The sequence below is a fragment of the Aethalodelphis obliquidens genome, unplaced genomic scaffold, assembly GCF_003676395.1.
Source record: "Aethalodelphis obliquidens isolate GAN/ISIS:26980383/991018 unplaced genomic scaffold, ASM367639v1 scaffold42, whole genome shotgun sequence".
NCBI lineage: Eukaryota > Metazoa > Chordata > Mammalia > Artiodactyla > Delphinidae > Aethalodelphis > Aethalodelphis obliquidens.
Window position 1 is genome coordinate 9839244 of NW_020837986.1, and position 20314 is coordinate 9859557.

Below are 20314 nucleotides of genomic sequence, written 5' to 3' on the forward strand. Positions count from 1 at the left end.
TTTACAGTGTAACACAGGGAACAATATTCAATATCTTGTAATAACCTATAATGGAAAATAATCTGAAAGTATACAAATAATATGAATATATAACTGAATCACTTTGCTGTACACCTGAAACTAACACAATATTATAAATCAACTATACTTCAATTTTTAAAAAATAGCCTACTGGGTAGATGGACCTAGAGTCTGTCATACAGAGTGAAGTAAATCAGAAAGAGAAAAACAAATATCGTATGCTAACACATATATATGGAATCTAAAAAAAAAAAAAAGGTTCTAATGAACCTGGGGCAGGACAGGAATAAAGATGCAGATGTAGAGAATGGACTTGAGGACACGGGGAGGGGGAAGGGTAAGCTGGGACGAAGTGATAGAGTAGTATTGACATATATACACTACCAAATGTAAAATAGACAGCTAGTGGGAAGCGGCTGCATAGCACAGGGAGATCAGCTCAGTGCTTTGTGACCACCTAGAGGGGTGAGATGGGGAGGGTGGGAGGGAGACGCAAGAGGGAGGGGAAATGGGGATATATGTATACATATAGCTGATTCACTTTGTTATACAGCAGAAACTAACACAACATTGTAAAGCAATTATACTTCAATAAAGATGTTAAAAAAAAACGCATATACTAAAAAAAAAGAAAAAGAAAAAAAATAGCCTCCTGTAGCTAGCAGCTACTATATTGGACAGCACAGGAAATTGGCTGTACCTTAAATATATTTAGGAGGAAGATAGAACTTGTGATGGTTGGGGGATAGGGAGTGAGAGAGAGTGGAATCAAGGACGATGCCCGGTTTTTTTATTGGGGAACTGGGAGAATGACACTACCATTTACTGACTTGGAGAAGAGCAGGCTCTGGGGAGATACCAAGAGTTTTGTTTCATTTTGTTTTTAAATATTTATTTATTTATTTGGCTGTGCCGGGTCTTAGTTGCGGCATGTGGGATCTTCTCTGTGGTGTGTGGGATCTAGTTCCCTGACCAGGGATTGAAACTGGGCCCCCTGCATTGGGAGCATGGAGTCTTAACCACTGGACCACCAGGAAAATCCCAAGAGTTTTGTTTTGCACAACAGGAGTTTAAAATACTGTTGGAACATTCAACTAGAGATATCAAGTAGAAAGTAGGATACGTACATGGTTGCCATCATCACCTTTAGGTTCCAGCAATACCAGGCTGTTGACTGCTTAGAAGGGTGGGAGATCAGAAATGGGACCAAGAACTCCACACTGAGACCTTCCTTCTTCTTGTCTTGGTTATTGTTCCAATCAACCACAAAGCCAGCCAGTCCTTGTTTGAAACCCTGTGATCTGTGGCTCCTCCTTCCCCTCCTCCCTCTTCTCTCCAGGTATGGAGCTCAGGGGCGCTTTCCTTTGCAAAGCTAGAAACCCTCACCCCACCTGTTTTCTACTCTGGTAGCCACTCCTATGGCTCAGGCCTTTGTCATCTCATTGCGGACTAGAGCCACAGTGCCCAGAGCTCCTGGCCTTCTCACCACTCCTGCTTTCCGCCTTCTAGCAGAGGGGTCTTTCTGACTGTAGGATTTCCCGCCTGGGAATCCTGTCTGGGTCTGCATCAAAAGTCTTAAGCCTGAACCAAGGCTTTGATCCTTCTTTACATTTCTAGAATTGCATCCAAAGGAAATCAGAAAGCCTCCACAAAGTTTGAAAATCCACAAGAAAGTTCCTCACGGCATTTATTATAAAAGCTAAAAGCATACTTCTCAACCATATCTTACATGACCTATCAGCAGTCTCCCTTGAAACACATTTACTTCCCGATACCACATTCTGTGGTTGTTCTCCTACCACTCTGGTCACTCCTCAGTCTCCTTTGCTGGTTCTTTCTCATTGCCCTCATCTCTACACATTACAGTGCCCCAGAGCTCAGGCCTGAGACCTCTCTCTCTCTTTGCATACACCCTTGGTTCTCTCATGCAGCCTCATAGCTTTAAAGGGATCTGTATACTGATGACTCCCAAAAGTATATATCCAACTCCAACTCTCCCCTGAATGCCAGACTCACAAATACAGTTATCTAGTTGACATCTCCAGGTGAATGTCAAACAGACATCTCAAACTTACCATGCCCCAAACTGAAGTCAAGATATTCTCCCTGGGCTTCCCTGGTGGCGCAGTGGTTGAGAGTCCGCCTGCCGATGCAGGGGACATGGGTTCGTGCCCCGGTCCGGGAAGATCCCACATGCCGCGGAGCGGCTGGGCCCGTGAGCCATGGCCTCTGAGCCTGCGCGTCCGCAGCCTGTGCTCCGCAACGGGAGAGGCCACAGCAGTGGGAGGCCCACGTACTGCAAAAAAAAAAAAAAAAAAAAAAAAAGATATTCTCCCCAAAACTCCCTCCTCCATGGTTTCTCCCATCTCATTTAATGGCAATTCCCTCCCTTATTTGCTCAGGCCAGAAGCCTTGGAGCCATCCTCAATTCCTCTCTTTCAACTTCACATGTGGTCTATCAGCAACCTTCAGGCTGGATCTTACATTTATCCTGAATTCAATCATTGTTTTGCCATCTTTGCTGCCATCATCCTGGTACAAGCCACTATCCTGTTTCACCCCATTGACAGCAATGGCCTATTAGCAGGTCTCCCTGCTTCTTCTACCTCGGGTCCCACTTCAGCTCTTCTCCATACTGCAGGGCAAAGCCCTCCAACGCCTCCCATTTCACTCAGAAAAATACACCAAATTCCCTTTTCCGTCTTTCGCATTATGTGAGTGGTTTAACGTCTACACTCTTGCTGTTCACTCTGCTCCAGCCTGTTTGTTGTCCCTCTATCAGGCCAGCCCCATACGCCTCAACTTCAGTGCCTGCACACTGGCCGCTCCCTCTGCCAGGAAGGCTCTTCCACCCAACATTCCCTTGGATGGCTCCATTCCCTCACCTCCGTATGTCTGGTCAAAAGTCACGTGGCCACATTTCACACTCACACCTCATATTCCCCTTCTTTTATTTTTTCGTAGCACTTTCACCATCTGTCCTTTTACACATTTTAAGGGTTGTCTGTTTTCCCTACTATAGTGTAAATTTCAAGGGGGAGGAAATTTTCGCGCCCCTTCACTGCTGCATTCCCCAGTGATTATGTGGCACACAGTAGGTGCTCAATTAATAAGGGGTAAATGAGCGAACGAATGAAAGATTGTAAGGAGCCTCAGTGTCTTAACAGTGGCGGGCGTGCGGGAATGGAGAAATACGCATGCTCAGGGAATCCTGAAAAATTACTGTTTGTTAGGGCAAGCCAAGAGGGCGTCCGGACCTCACGTGACACCTCCCTCGTCCTTCCCCCTGCCGGAACGTTTCAGTCCCGGAACCTTGGCTCGCGGGTCCCGCGCGCTGGCACTTCCGGTACCTCTCTTCTCTAGCCAGCAAAGAGAAGTGCCAAGTCAGTTCCGGCAGAGAGCGCGGTGAGAAGCGGATCGCGGCCTTCTAGCCCGGGGCCCTCCAGGCCCTCCGGCCTCTGGTCGGCAGGTGAACTGGGGGGCCCCCGGGACAAGCTCAGGCTGTGTCTTACCGAGCCCCAGAGCCCTCGCCGCAGCCGCCCACTGGCAGGGCCCGAGCCTGGAAGCAGCAACGAACTGCTCCCCCACCCCCACCTCCGCGACCTAATGGCGGCGGCCCCTCGGAGCCCAGATCCCGCCCACCGCCGGGTCTCTTGACCCCACGCTGCAGGGGTCAGGCGAAGCCTCCGGCAGGCCACCGAGGACGTGGCGCCTTTGGGCGTCGGGCGTGGCAGGGCGAGAAGAATGGCGGCCACTGGAACGCTGCAGAGGGCCGTTAGAGCCTCGAGGGCCTGGGAAGGGGGGGTCTACGTGGACGCCAGCTCAGCTACCCTTAGGCCTTGGAGCCCGCGCGGATCCGGGACCTGAGGTGACCTCTCTGCCCCAGTTGGACGAGACCTCACCTCGTCCGGACAACGACGGACAAAGGCCTTAACGGGCCCGGAAGGTGAGCGGAGCCCCGGTCGACGACGGGTGGAACGTTAGCGGGTCATCGGGCGGTTGGTCGTCGTTCTACCAAGACCTCGATGTCGGAAGATAGAAATGGTAGAATAACGTACCACATGCGGCCAATAGGAAGTGCCCGCCACCCTTTGGGAAGATTTACTGGCCGTTTATAGAAGGCCTGTGTATATAATATGAAAAAGCTGCTCTCAACTTTCCCCCCAACCTTTCGAAAGAAGACTTTTCGCTACATATAGGCCTTCTAGATGTGAAGAGGTTGCCGACGTATGATAGAGTTAAAGTCACATGTCTTGTAAATGCCTATTTGTTTCTTTAAAAAAACCGTAGAAAAGAAATGTCTTCTGGAAATGACTTTTCGAAATGGAGTTGTTTGACCACCTCTAGAGGCGACATCAGGAGCCACAGAGGTCCACGTTTGTTCAGTGGGTTAGAGGACATGGAATGGAAGACGTTGAGGAGGAAGAAAAGAAGGTTCTGTGCCAGACTGGTCACAGTTAGAAGACATTTGCATATTAGAACCATTGTTTTGTGTGTGCATTTTACTCCTTACTACTGTATGTGTAGTTGACAATAAGTACTTTTTTGATATATCTAGTCTTTCTAGATCTTCTAAAGTGCCTGATATTTGTTCAGAGTAGAGGTAGTAAAAAAACATTTTGTAAATACCTTTTTGTTAAAATTCGTATGAAATGTTGTGGGGGGGGAGGGGTGGCCAAACCACCTTTTTGAACAGTACGCAGTATGCACTGTTTGTGCACTGGTTCAAGGTCGCGGGGAGGAGAAGGAAGTGCAAAGAGCTCTGTGCCAGTGTGTTTATAGTGAGGCAAGATTAACCATTGTCTTTTTTATGTTCTCGCATTTTGTTTCACTTTGCTGTGTATATAGTGTATATAATGGACAAATGAGTCCTAATTTACAACATCTAGTCTTTCTAGATGTTAAAGAGGTTGCCAGTGTATGACAAAAATAGAGTTAGTAAATAATACATTTTGTACACTTTGTGTTAAAATTTCTAGGAAAGATTGTCTTCTGAAAATTTGAGCGTGATAGCCCTCTGGGTTGGTGGAGGGGAGAGAGAGAGAAGGGGGTTGGTCTTAGAATGGCTAGAATGCTGGTATTTTGAAGACAGTTTCAGATTATAACTGTTACATGTCTGCAGTTCATTCAGTACTGCTCTGTATATAGTGGACAAATTAAGTCCTTATTTGAAACATCTAGTCCATCTAGATGTTTAGAAGTGCCCAACGTATGTTAAATGTAGATGTAGTAAAATATCACTTTGTAAATAACTTTTTGCTAAAATTCACAGGAAGTACTGTCTTTGGGAATGTTAAATGTTAAACCACCTCTCTGAGCAGTATACTATTGCCTATACTTGTTCAGTGGTTTGGAGGAGGGAGGGAAAGAATTCCAAAAGGTAATATGCTAGTGTGTTCATACCTGGACATTTTCAGACAAAACCATTTTTTGTATGTTCATTTTGTTTTGCTGTGTATATAGTGTATATAATGGACAAATTGAGTCCTAGTTTTGCAACATCTAGTCTCTAGACGTTAAAGGGGTTGCCAGTGTATGACAAAATAGTAAAATTAGCACATTTTGTATACTTTATTGAAATTCATAGGAAAGCTTGTCCTCTGTAAATGACTTTTGGATATGAATTTGTTCAACCACCTCTAAGCATTACATATGCATGTACTTGTCCACTGGATTGGTGGTGGAGAGAAGGAAGTGAGGGAGGAAATGGTTCAGGCCAAAATGGTCATATTTAGAAGATACCTCAGATTATAACCATTGTTACATGTGTGCAATTTTATTTAACAGTGCTGTGTACATAGTGGACAAGTAAGTTCTTATATGAAATATCTATTCTTTCTAGATGTTTAGAAGTGCTTGATGTATTTAAAAGTAGTTTTAGTAGAATAATGCTTCTTGTAAATAGCTTTTAAAAACTGGGGAAATACTGTCTTTGGAAATGGAATTGTTAAACCTCCTCTCTGAACAGTACTCTGTGCTTGTTCATTGGATTTAGGGAGGTGGGAGGGAAGATTGCAAAAGATGTTTTGCTAGCAGGTACTAGAACATTTCAACTTATCCATTGCTCTATATGTTACATGCATTTTGTTTAACTTTACTGTATATATTTTGTATATACTGGACCAATGGGTCCCCATTTTATAATATCTAGTCTCTAGATATTAAAGAGGTTGCCAATGTATGACAAAAGTAGAGTTAGTAAACTAACACATTTTGTACACTTTGTGTTAAAATTCATTGAAAAGCCGTCTTCTGAAAAGGGCCTTTGGAAGTGAAATTGTAAATCACATCTAAGTGACACCTGCGCCTGACACCTGTGCCTGTACTTGCCCAATGTTGGATGGATGGCAGAAAGGAGGTACTGGGAGAAATGAAGTGTTCTAGATTAGAATGTCCCTATGTAGAAGACACTTTCAGATCTAACCATTGTTACATGTGTGTAGTTTATTCAACACTACTGTGTATATAGTGGACAAACTTTAGTCCTTATTTGAAACATCTAGTCTTTCTAGATGTTTAGAAGTGCACAAAGTATGTTAAAAGTAGAGGTAGTGAAGTAACATATTTTGTAGATATATCCTTTTGTTAAAATTCATATGAAATACTGTCTTTTAGAAATGGAGTGATCAAAATGATCAAACCACCTCTCTGAGCAGTACACATTATTTTATTTGTGCTGGTTCAGGGAGAAAGAAGAAAGTGTAAAGGGCTTTATACCAAGACTAACCATTGTCTGGTGTGTCTCTGCATTTTGTTTTACTTGGCTGTGTACATAGTGTACATAAAGGACAGAGGGTCCAAATTTACAACATCTAGTCTTCCTAGATGTTAAAGAGGTTGCCAGTGTATGACAAAAATAGCCGATAAATACATTGTGTACACTTTGTGTTAAAATTCATAGGAAAGACTTCTGAAAACAACTGGAGGAAGTAAAATTGTTAAAATCCCCTCTAAGCATTACAGATGCTTATTCTTGTCCACCGGGTTGATAGAGATGAGAAGGGGAAGCTTCTAGGCCAGAGTGTTCCTGTTTAGGAGACACTTTGTGACTATAGCCTTTGTGTGCAGTTTCTTCAGTGCTACTACGTGTATACATAGTGGACAAACTTAAATCTGTATTTGAAACATCTAATCTTTCTAGATGTGTAAAAGTACACAACATATGTTGAAAATAGAGAGTTAAAAGTAACACCTTTTAAAGTATTTTTTTTCTGTTAATTCATAGGAATGGTTGTATTGGGGGAGTGGAAATTGTTAAACTTGAGTCTTGGAGCGTAAGCTGACTATTCACTGGGTGGTGGGGAGGCGGGGAGCAGACAGGGAAGGAAGTACAGAGAAGGGATCTGTGCCCATGAGTCTTTAGACAAGTTCAGATTGTCTAACCATTGTTTTATTTGTGTGTTTTAGTTAATATTGCTGTGTATTAAAGAATAAGCAAGTCCTAATGCCCAAAGTATATTAAAAGTAGAGGTAGTAAAATAACCCCTTAATAAATGCCCTTTTGTTGGTTTTTAGGAAGGGCTGTGTCTTCTGGGAGCGTCTATGTTAATCCACCTCTTGGAGCTAGATATAGTCCTGTACTTAGTTGCTGATATGCTGGAGGATGGGTGAGAGGAAGGGTGAAGGGAAGGGCTCTTAGCTAATATCTCCATATCTAGAAGACAGTTTTAGGTTATAACCATAGGTCTAAATGTGCATTTTTGTAAAGTACCAATGCTTACTATGGACAAGGTTCATTCATTATTTTGCAACATCTAGGCTTTTTAGGAGTCCTGAGGTGACAATGTATGATAAAAAGTAGAGCTAGTGAATTAACCAATTTGTAAATATCTTTGTTATAATTGGTAAAAAAGTAGCATCTTGGACATGGAATTGTTAAACCATCTGAGAAATGTACACCAGGACTTGTTCATTAGGTTGGCAGCAGAGGGGCAGAAGGAAGTATAAAAGGGAGGGAAGTATGTGGATGTATTCCTTTTTATATTTTGATGATAACCATTGATGTGTGTGCATCTCTTAGCTGTACTATAGGAATACATTGTTAAGTAATTCAGTGGAAATATACCTCCTTGCTAATACTTTAATAGTTTAGATCAGATAATGAATCCTCTTAAAAGCATTATACTTTGGGTACTCTGTTGCTTTATGTCTCATTTTTAATTGACCGTTAAGGGAATGTAGTATTTTAATCATAACTCTGCCAATATCTTTATCTAGAGGCCTGTTGCCATTTTTGTCTTTTCTGAAGTTTTTGTCGCCAAGAAAGGATTACATTTTTTTCCTTCCAGATTGAGTTGGTGTAGTGTATTTTTGGTTATCAAAATACTCATAGCTTTGGGACTTTGAAATGGTAAATATTCATGATGTGTGAAAAAGCATGATACATAACTGTATGATCTTAATTACATAAAAATGAATGCTTAGTTGTGTTTAAATACACAAACGAGACCTAGAAGGACACATCAAATGGTAAATTGCTTGTGATGATAAATGACTGTTTTTTGCTTCTTGTGTTCTTTGGTTTCCTATTATGCACATGTTAACTTTTAAGAAATAAATGTTATTTTGAAAACCTTAATGAAGTCTCCATAGAAGCATAGTGTCCACACCCTTCATGCCTGGGCTCTGAGGTATCTGAAGTGTCATGTCTTACGATGCCTTCCGTTGCTTAGACATTAGCCCCGCTACCCCCAGCGATGTGCCTTGTTGTTCTAGGTAACTAGTTCTGCGCTTCGGTGATTCCAGCTTTACTTAAGCTATTCCTTCCGCCCATAGCGCCCTTCCCACGTTTTTCTTTTTTTTTTTTTTTATCGATTTATTTTATATATTTATTTCTGGCTGCATTGGGTCTTTGTTGTTGCACGCAGGCTTTCTCTAGTTGGCGGCGAGCGGGGGCTGCTCTTCATTGTGGTGCGCGGGCTTCTCTTGCGGAGCACGGGCTCTGGGCGTGCGGACTTAGTAGTTGTGGCTCGCAGGTTCTAAAGCACAGGCTCAGTAGTTGTGGCGCATGGGCTTAGTTGCTCCGCGGCACGTGGGATCTTCCTGGACCGGGGCTCGAACCCGAGTCCCCTGCATTGGCAGGCGATTCTTAACCACTGTGCCACCAGGGAAGCCCCCCTTTCCAATTTTTTCATCTAGCAAAATCATTCTTTGTTGCCCTCTCAAATTTTGTATACAGCCTTGCCTACAAGAACCTGACACTCCAGAACCAAATGTCAGAAGTTAGGCCCTTTCCCTTGCAGCCCCTACTTATGCCTCTTGTATCGACATATGGAACCCACTTGTACTGTCATTGTTACCTGAAACTACTGGATTGAGCTCTGGCTTAAATCGTCTTACCGCAGGGTGCAGCACAATGCCTGACACATAGTAGGTGCGTAGGAAATGTCCGTTGAATACAAAAGAGCCAAAAGCTCAGCTTTTCAGACAGTTGTATGGTGTAGCTGCTGCCGTCATCAGTTGAATAGTCGGGTTCCCAGGCTGGCGGTTCCTATCAGCTGACCAAACCAGAGGGTGAAGGTTGGATGCAGCACCACGCACCCCAATCAGGCATCAAATATTCTCTAATGGAATACCAGAGGGTTTCTTACACCCAGCTTTGAGAGTGAAGCTCAAGAGACACTGGCCTCGAAATGTGGGGAGGTGGCATTTCTGGTGCTTCCCTGGGTGCTCTTTGTATAATATGGGTGGGCTGGGAGCCAGTGAGGGCAGGTAGAGGAGGCCCTTCCCATTGCCATCTTCTTCTGTTGATGCCCCTATGAGACAGGTGTTAGCTGACGGAGATGGGCTTCAGGGAGGCACATATGCCTGGAACCCCTGGCCTGGAATGGGAGAACCAGGTGCATTTGGACAGCTCATTCCCAGGCTAGGACTAGTCTGCAACCCCAATCCACCAGAGCTGGAGATAAAAGCTGAAGCTCTCTGTAATTAAAGGTGGAGTCATCCATAAAGGTCTGGGGGGTGGGGGGAAGGTAGGCTCATGAAGAGTTAAAGAGAAAAGGTTAGCTCTCAGAAAGGCAGTCTTGGACCCCCAGGCAAAACTAACCCTCAGTGGACAGAAGAGGAAAGTGAAGTCCAGAGAGGGGACAGGCCCCACCGGGGTCACACCTCATAAATAACATGTATTGCCAGGGAAAGAGCACTGGAAGGGAGTCAGAGGCCTCAGCTCACGTCTGAGCTGTCTCACGAGCTAGGGAACATTGGCCACCTGATCCCCTCTGAGCCTCAGTCCCCCCCTCTGTAAATGAGGGGTTTGTTCTGGCTGGTTGATGAGGTATGCCTCTCCAGATCACATGCTGGGCTTTTCAAAGCCACAGAGTTCAGCAGCAGAGCCTGGGCCAGAAGCTTCTAAATTCCATTCTCTATTAAAAGGAAGCAGGGGCCCTGGAGAAATGGTTAATTCCAGGGCTGCAACAGGAAAGTACGAGATCATCCTGGAATATCCCGTGGCAGCAGAAAACAAGAAAGTGCCTCAGAGAATGATAGGAACATGTCAGAAGGACCCCAGAAGCCAGCTTGAAGTGGCTTCCATCGGCCTAATCTGTGGCAGTTTGTGCATCAAAATAGGAAATGATAAGAACAAATACACTGAATAAAATAGGAAGCCATGAGTCCAATGCTGATATAAGTAAATGAATAAATAAACGGAAAGTATGATAAGGAAGGGAATATTTACATAGTTCCAAAGCACCTCCTCACAAAATACCTATTAAAAGGGAATAAGACATGCTCAACAGAGTGAAATGGCAACCTATGGAATGGGAGAAAATACTTGCAAATCGTATATCTTGATACATCTAGAATATATAAAAAACTCTGACAACAAAAAAATCCAATTAAATTGACGACCTGAATAGACATTCTTCCAAAGATGACATACAGATGGCCATCAAGCATATGAAAAGATGCTCAACCTCACTAATAATTAGAGAAATGCAAATCAAAACCACAATGAGATGTCAACTCATACCCATTAGGATGGCTACTAACAAGAACAGAACGACAAGTGTCGACAAGGATCTGGAGAAATTGCAACCCTTGTTCACTGTTGGTGGGATTGTAAAATGGTGCAACTGCTATGGAAAACAGGATGACAGTTTCTCAAAAAAATCAAAACTAGAACCACCATATGACCCAGCAGTCCCACTTCTGGATATACATCCAAGAAATTTGAAAACAGGTCTGAAAGAGATGTTTGCATATCCATGTTCATAGCAGCACTATCACAAAAGCCAAGAGGTGGAACCCAAATTTCCATCAACAGATGAATGGATAAACAAAATGTGGTATATACATGCCATGGAATATTATTTAGCCTTAAAAAAGCAAGAAATCCTGACACATGCTACAACTGGGATGAACCTTGAGGACATTGTGCTAAGTGAAATAAGCCAGGCACAAAAAGACAAAGACTGTATGATTCTGCTTATATGAGGTGTCAAAAGTTGTCAAGTTCATAGAGACAGAAAGTAGAAGGGTGCTTACCAGGGGCTGGGGGGAGGGGGAAAGGGGAGTTGTTTAGTGGGTACAGAGTTTCAGATTTGCAAGATGAAAAAGTTCTGGAGATCTCTCTCACAATGTGAATATACTCAACACTCTTGAACTATACACGTAGAAATGGTTAAGATGGTAAATTTCATGTTATGTGGGGTTTTTTTTTAACAGCATACATACATTTTAAAATGAAAAGGAAATAAACAACAAGAGTAACTTTACAGTGGAGACACCATTTTCATCCAATAATAAGTTACCACCAGTAATGGGACAAATTGAAATCTTGCACCACCTGATAACATCCAATGGGAAGAACACAGCATCACTTCTGGGATTTCCTGCCGAAGATGCATAACCTAAATCGAACCATGAGAAAACATCAAACAGGCCCTTTCTTGTAGAAGGAACACTCTACAAAATAACTGGTCTATAATCTTCAAAAGTATCAAGGTCATGAATGTCAAAGAAAGGTTGAGAACTATATCAGATAGAAGGAAACCAAAGAGGCATGCCAACTAAGTGTACTGCACGATCGTGAACTGGATCCTTTGCTATAAAGGATGTTATTGGGACAACTGGCAACATGTGGATGGGCCCTGAGGATTCGATGGCTGTAATGTGTCAGTGATAATTTCTTGATTTTGATGGTTGTGGTTACATAAGAGAATGTCCTTGTTTGAGGAAATAAACACTAAATTATTTGGATGTGCTGATGCATCCGGTCCCAACTTACTCTCAAATGGCTTTTTTGTATTGTAACTGCAACTTTTCTGTGAGATGATTTCAAAATTTATAAAATTAAACAAAAAAGAAATGTCCATGATACTCTAAGTAAAAAATCCAAAATGTATAACACTGTGCTGTCCATTATGGTGGCCACTACCTACCTATAGCTATTTAAATTACTTAAAATTAAAAATTCAGTCTTCAGTCACATTAGCCACATTTCAAGTGCCCAGTAGCCATATATGGCTGGTGGACATGTATGATAGAACATTGTCATCATTGCAGAAAATTCTATTGGACAGAGCTGGTATAGCTTCTTCCTTTTTTTTTGGTTAAAATAATAAATAAGGAAATGGGTATGAGTATGTGAACTTTGAGAAGGTTACGTACCAAACTGTTAGTCAAGTTATCCTTGGGAGATGAGATTAGATGGGTGAAATAGTAGAAATGTTTCAATTCTCATTATATACATTTTAAAATTGGGGATTATGAAAAAAATTTTTAGAATTTTTCTAATATTTATATAGATAAATATCTACCTACCTACCTACTACCTGTCTGTCTATATTTTTAAAGCATGTTTTAGGAATTACTTGATGCCAGTGAAGTTTGCAGAGCACAGGCTCCAGACGCGCAGGCTCAGCGGCCATGGCTCACGGGCCCAGCCACTCCGCGGCATGTGGGATCTTCCCAGACCGGGCCACGAACCCGTGTCCCCTGCATCCGCAGGCAGACTCCCAACCACTGCGCCACCAGGGAAGCCCGCCAGTGAAGTTTTAAATGACCTTTCTTGTGATGAAGACCTATGAAAAGGGAATTTAAATTTCACGGCGCTACCAATAACGCTTGAAGAGGCAAATAGCTCATGGGTGCCTCCTGCTTCACCACGCAAAACAGGATCTTGCCGACTTCACTTGACATAACCCAAGAGTCCCAAACAAAGGGTCAGGCTCTAACTGCAATAGGACAGACTGCCATTAAACAGGAGGAAGAACTTTCTGACAGTATCAACATGAAACCTTAAGGACAAGGGATCATGGAAGACAGGATGTTTAAGAAGAGAAACAAACTGAGGTTTGGAGCCAAACAGGCCCAGGTTTGAATTCTGGCTCTTCTACCAAACCAGCTGTGTGAAAATGGGGATAATACTAACCTTGCATGAGTGTGCATGAAGTGCCAGGTGGTGGTACAACTGCTTTACGTGTGTTCTCACATCATCCTTAAATCCTTTTTTTTTTTTTAACTGCTAAAAACCACACTCCTGATATTCACCCCTAAATGTACTTCTGCTACAGTCTTCTCTGTCTCAGGGAATGGCTACTCCATCCTTCCACTTGCTCAAACCAAAATCTTTGGAGTTATCCTTAGTCCCTCTTTCTCATTCCTAACATTCAGTCCTTTAGCAAACCCTGATCGATTCTACCATCGAAATATGTCCACGATCAGCCCCATCGAGACACCACCACAATCAATATGGTGATCTGAGCCACCGTAATCTCCTACTTGGATTATGGCACTGGCTTCCCAACTGTCCCCCACCCCCATCTCCCCATGCCACCCTCATGCTTAAACCCCAAGTCTGTAGCCAGATCATATCACTCCTCTGCTAAGAACTTTCCAGAGGCTCCCTTCACATGATCATGAGCTGGCCTCCAGTCCCTGTCTGCCCTTGCCCTCTTTCAATTTCTCTCTCCTTTGACTCCATTCCAGCCACACCAGCCTTCTTGCTGTTATGCTTGAATGTGCTCTCTCTCTGCCTGGAACACTCTTGCCCCGATATCTGCATGGCTCATCCCCTCACTTCCTGTACTCATCAATATCACGGTCTTAGAGAAGCCTTCCCTGACTATCCTTTACAACGTAGTAACCTCTAACCCACCTCCATCCCCCAGATTCCCTGATTTTTCTTGTGTTCTTTAACCACTGACCCGGAATGTAAGCTCCTTGATGCCAAGGACTTTGGTTCGGTTTGGTGCTGTATCTCTAAAACCTGACCAGCTCTCTCTTCCTACAGCATGTCTGCTAATTGGAGATATACCGGTTGAAGTCATCTAGATTTTAGTTCAGTCCTTCCAGTTCCCATATGCTTCCCTATCTAATGGAGATGCCAGGAGCCTGGCAGCTAAGGGACAGAAGACAAGCACTGGCATAAAGGGAGGAGGAGGAGATAGGCAGCCAGCAGGTCCAGGGCTCTCCTCTCAAAAAGGCAGAGGACCGCATGAGCTGGTAATCATCGAAGCTGATAAGTTGTGTATGATAATAGAGCAATGTGCAAATGCAGAATGATTCACCGGTGAGAGCATTTTACATGTGCAAATCCCCCAGCTGCTGTGATCTGTTAAACTGAGAAATGTCCATATGTGGGACTCTTCTATTTCAACTCTGTGGGCAGGGCTGGCCTCCAGGTCGGTCTGCAAGTCTCACAGACCTACTGTCTGTATCATTTTGTCCCTGGGTCCCCTTTTTTCTCCCACCCCAGGTTTTTGCTTTCTGAGAGTCAGACTCTGAATTTAGTGTTTTATATGGACTATTTAAGTTAATCTTCATGACTTTATGAAACAGATGCTTTTATTATTCCCATGTTACAGATGGGGAAACTGAGGCAAAGAGCAGTTGCTTGCCTGCTGTGACGCAGCTGGTCGGAAGCAGAGCAGCCTAAATCCAGAACTCCTGCTCGTTATCCTGCTCCTTCTGCCCTGTGATGTCCGTGAGATCAGACAGAAGGACGGGAGAAGGTCTGGCTTTATGGGGAAGAGGCTTCCAGAAGAGCAATGAGCAATTCCTCTCCATCTCCACACAAAACAAGAAAAACTCTTGCACAGTAGCATGAGTTTTAAGTTATGACCGGAAGAAGGACTTTCTGACAGTATCTTTCAAGATAAAAACCTGCTCTCAGGAAAAGATATGGTCTCAGTTTCTAACCATTAAAATCATAGATGGTCAGTGTTGTTAAGACTTAAAGACCATGAGTCCACCTCCTTCCATGTGATAAACGTGATAAGGGAGCAAAGGGGGAACAGCCCTCACCGGCAGCCAACCATTCTAGATACTAACTTTGTGGTGCCAGAAGGGACCCGAGGCCAAGAAGTCCAGAGCCAAGTAGAAACAGGCCCCTAATTTAAAGTACGCTGGGAGAAGGTAGCTCGCAGTAAAATAGGTAGGAGGCACTTTTTTTTTTTTTTGCGGTACGCGGGCCTCTCACTGTTGTGGCCTCTCCCGTTGTGGAGCACAGGCTCCGGACGCGCATGCTTAGCGGCCATGGCTCACTGGGCCCAGCCGCTCCGCGACAAGTGGGATCTACCCAGACCGGGGTACGAACCCGTAGTCCCCTGAATCGGCAGGCGGACTCTCAACCACTGCGCCACCAGGGAAGCCCAGGAGGCCCATTTGAAAGAAGGGAGTGAAGACAAACTTCCCTACCCTCCTTGGGTGAGAAATTTTGTTACTCTCCTCAGGGACTGAGCAGATTCTTCCTTTCAAATAAGGAAATACTATGTTTCTTTTTTTGCCTTGGCTGTCAGAGAGCTCAAAGCTAGATTTTACAATCATCAGGGCTAATGCTCATATTGATACAAATCTATATTGACTTCTTCCATTTTCTTCTTCATTTTAATTGTCATTTCTAGTGAAAAAGCATTTCCCCCCTTTTGCCCTGGATATCAGGGAGCTTCTCACCAGATTTTAAAATAAATTATCACCTAATTACAAAGTCAATTATAAAGTCAATTAGAGTTGTAATTTTTATTTTGAAATGATTTCACACTAAAATTGCAAGAATAGTGCAGCCAGTGTGGAAAACAGTATGGCAGTTCCTCAAAATATTAAAAATGGAATTACCATATGATCCAGCAATTCCACTTCTGAGTATATACCAAAAGAATTGAAAGCAGGGTCTCAAAGATATTTGTACATCCATGTTCATAGCAGCATTATTCACAATAGCCAAAAGATGGAAGCAACCTAAATGTCCATCAGCAGATGAAGGGATAAACAAAGTGTGGTATGTATTGTACATACAATGGAATTTTATTTAGCCTTAAAAAGAAGGAAATTCTGAAGAAAAAAAAAAGGAAATTCTGATGCATGCTACAACATGGATGATTCTTGAGAACATTATTCTAAATAAGACATCTACAAAAAGACAAATATTGTATAATTCCACTTATTTAAGGTATGTAAAGTAGTCAGATTCATAGACAAAGTAAAACAGTGGTTGCCAAGAGCTGGCAGAGGGGAGTGGGGAGTGAGGAGTCATTGTTTAATGGGTACACAGGTTCACTTTGATAAGATGACAAGAGATCTGGAGATGGCTGTGATGATGGTTGAACAACAGTGTGAATGTACTTAATGCCACTGAACTTAAAAACATATTTAAAAATGGCTGTGAGGGTAAGTTTTATGTGTATTATACAATTTAAAATAATTTTTTAAAAGTTACAAGAATGAAGGATGAACTAAGGTATCTACCATCATTATTTTTGTAATCTGGTCAGTTAATAAACAGTGACTGCTTTCAAATTGGAAAAAAAAAAAAAAATTGCAAGAATGGTTCAAAGAACTCCTAAGTACCCTTCACCCAGATTCGCCAGTTGTTATCATTTTGCTATATATGCTTTGCTCTTCTAAATATACACACAATATATTTCTAAATCATTTGAAAGTAAGTTGAAGAAACCATCTCCTTTAACAGCCAAGGACCTCAGTGTGTATTTCCTAAGGACAAGGAGATTCTCTTACATAACCACAGTAAAATTACCAACATCAGGACATTTAGCATTAATACAGTACTATTATCTCATCTGTTGTTCATTTTCACACTTCACCAAGGGTCTCCATAATCCATTTTCTTCTTGATTCTGATTTTCTGTTGGGGTTGGAGGGAGGCTTAAGTACACCTACCAGACCCTGCCGATTTTACCAATGACGGTAGTGAAGCTCCAGAAAGGGAAGGAGCCTGGCTGAAAGACACAGCTTTTGTCCAGAAGTGCCGCCCTCCCAATATCCCCAGGGCTAAAGCCCACAGCCTTTAGAAGCCATGAAAAACCCTCTTTCCAGCTTTGGTGCTGCTTCTCAGCCACCTAGAAATTACTCGTCTTCATTGTCAGCTCTGAACCTGTGACTACAAATTCTGCAACTCGGCACCCTTGTGGTTAAACCCCTTAAATCCCCAAATGACAGAAAAGCATCATGGCAAAATAGCCTCTAGTGAGTGCGATGGAGGTTGCGAAGTTACCCATCTCACCCCTTAGACCTTCTGTAACAGGAAGGTAAGATTTTTCCATGAGTTATATAAAAGGAATAGAGGATTTAAAGAATGCTTTTTGCTTCCAACCCCAAGGAGGGATCTTAAACACTTCCTATAACAAATGCTGGCAATATCTCCTGTGTTTCTCAAATGGGTTTTTTCATTTTCCCCAAACAGTGGAAGCTATCAGTACTGGGGGCTGTATTTTTGGCTTCAGTGGCCTGGGTGTGCCTCTCCAATATGACTAGGCTTATTTACATATGGAAAATCATCCAGGAGGGTGAGTATATTCTCTCCAGCACAGTTCCAGGGTTGTGTGTACAGAATTTGTTTTGAAAACAGGTGGCTCATCTGGGATAGCTGAGTGAGGATGGTGCCACAGTGCACACGCTGAGACGCTTCCTGCATGGGAGGGTGCTGGGGTGCAGTGAAAGCCCTCGGATTTCCTGGAGCAACCACCTGGTAGCGAGTGAGCTTAGACAAGGCCTTTGCCTCTCTGGGCCTCAGGCTCCTCATCTGTCAGATGGGGACAATGCCACCTGGTTAGTTGCCAGGAAGTATTTTCAGGATAAGTGATAGCCTCTATAGAGTGCCTCACACAATGTGGGCACACAGGGAGCACTCCGTACCTGAGCCGGGCCCTACTCCCTTGAGACAGGTCACTATGGGCTTCCTGACCCTTGGATCTGTGCCAGGTGGGCAGTAAGAACCTCTGTAGCACTGAAAATATGTTTATTAGTTACACTTGTGTCAAGGGGTGTCATACTGGTTCCTTCTGAATGAACTCTTCTCCCAAATAAATCCTGATGTGACCTCCTCCCTGCCCAATTCTGATCCGCTGCTGTTTGTTGCAGAGTGTATGCGGAAGGGGAGGGATTCTGAAGCTCACAGCCCGGAGGCTGGGAGGCTGGGAGGTTCTCACACATCCCTCCCCACACTGTCCCACTCATTCTTCCTTCGAATAGCACCCTTGCCCACAGTGCATGTTAATGCTTTGGTGACCTGCCTCTGCTCTCTCCCTCCAACGCTGCCTCTTAATATTGACATTAACCATTTCACTTAGAGTGTGGGGTTCGGGTGAGATGACAGCCAGCACCCTCCTATCCCAAATCTCTCGGAGATGATCTTTATCATTGATTATGAAAGCTTAGCCTTCCAAAGCCTTGGCTTCCTATTCCACTGAAGGGGGAAGAGAGTCTCTGGATGGCCAAATTGACCTTGATCAAAAAGGTACTAATAGGACTTCCCTGATGGTGCAGTGGTTAAGAATCTGCCTGCCAATGCAGGGGACACAGGTTCGAGCCCTGGTCCGGGAAGATCCCACATGCCGCGGAGCAACTAAGCCTGTGCACCACAACTACTGAGCCTGCGCTCTAGAGCCCGTGAACCACAACTAATGAGTCCATGCGCCACAATTACTGGAGCCCACGCGCCTAGATAGCATGCTTCGCAACAAGAGAAGCCACCGCAATGAGAAGCCTGCACACCGCAACGAAGAGTAGCCCCCGCTTGCCACAACTAGAGAAAGCCCGCGCGCAGCAATGAAGACCCAATGCAGCCAAAAATAAAATAAATAAATTTTTTAAAAAAAGGTACTAATACCATCTAACGTGTATTGAGCACGTACTATGTACCAGGGACTTTACACGTGTAACCGAACATAACTAGGGCCTCATGCTGCCCACTGTCTGCTTGGTAACTGAACTCAAAGAAACAGCATTATTGCATAAAATCATAAATAAGAGCTATCCCCCCCCCCGCAAAAAAAGGAGCTATTCAAATGTTTACTTGGTTTCTCAAGAAAATGCCAAAGGAAAAACACATTCTCAGTGCACAGAAAAGCTCTTTGAAGACCTCTTTGGGCATTTCTCATTCTCAAGTTCTTCTATCTGTTGCTTAGTAGCTTCAGAAAAAGATTTGCTCTTTCTCTGTTCCCCTCAAGACTTCCCAAAGCCCCAGCCCTCACAGCCTCTCCCCCTACATATGATGCCCTTGCTCCCAGGCTGCTCTTCTAGTCTAATTTCTCACCCACCGCTCCCCTAGAAAACTTGCTCTGCCTCCTATGCTGGAAGTTTTTTCTCTCACTTTCCAGGAAGCTGGACACAGTGGTCCTGGTGAATAAAATCCTCCCCCTTGCTGTTCACCTCTTTTAATCCTCAACAGCCATTAAGTGGCAGACCTAGGATCTTAGCCCAAGTCATTAGACTCCAGTCAGATGCTTAGCAAGATGGCTGTCATAGAATAAATGCTCAATAAAAAGCTTCCCACCCCTTCTCTGGTCATGTCAGGTCTACTCAAGAACCTTCAAGGGCTCCCTATTGCCTAGAGCGGGGGGTCAGCAAACAATGGCACACAGGCCAAATCTAGCCTGCCACCTGTTTTGTTTTGTTTTTTATAAAAATAAATTTATTTGTTTATTTATTCTTGGCTGAGTTGGGTCTTTGCTGTTGCGTACGGGCTTTCTCTAGCTGCGGCTACTCTTCGTTGCGATGTGCGGGCTTCTCATTGCGGTGGCTTCTCTTGTTGCAGAGCACAGGCTCTAGGCGTGTGGGCTCAGTAGTTGTGGCACGCAGGCTCAGTAGTTGTGGCTCGTGGGCTCTAGAGCGCAGGCTCAGTAGTTGTGGTGCACGGGCTTAGTTGCGCCGTGGCATGTGGGGTCTTCCCCGACCAGGGCTCGAACCCGTGTCCCCTGCATTCTTAGGTGGATTCTTAACCACTGTACCACCAGGGAAGCCCGCCTGCCACCTGTTTTTGCAAATAAAGCTTTATTGGAACACTAAAGCTGCTTTCACCATGCAGAGTTGAGTAGTTACAACAGAGACCATAAGG

General features: G+C 43.8%; 1 protein-coding gene and 1 long non-coding RNA gene across 2 annotated transcripts in view; one reads left to right on the forward strand and one right to left on the reverse strand.

Moving 5' to 3' along the window:
* The first annotated feature begins 3344 nt into the window (after positions 1 to 3344).
* On the forward strand, positions 3345 to 15475 carry LOC113605250 (uncharacterized). Its single transcript, XR_003427123.1, has 3 exons — positions 3345 to 3967; positions 12817 to 13336; positions 14829 to 15475. It is a non-coding gene; the product is annotated as an uncharacterized LOC113605250 (long non-coding RNA).
* CNBD2 (cyclic nucleotide binding domain containing 2) overlaps positions 11642 to 20314 on the reverse strand; it is a 69913-nt gene continuing 61240 nt past the window's right edge. The window contains exon 13 of the mRNA XM_027078408.1: positions 11642 to 11870. Coding sequence (XP_026934209.1) covers positions 11837 to 11870 — 34 coding nt within the window. The 3' untranslated portion in view covers positions 11642 to 11836. The remainder of the gene's footprint in view (positions 11871 to 20314) is intronic.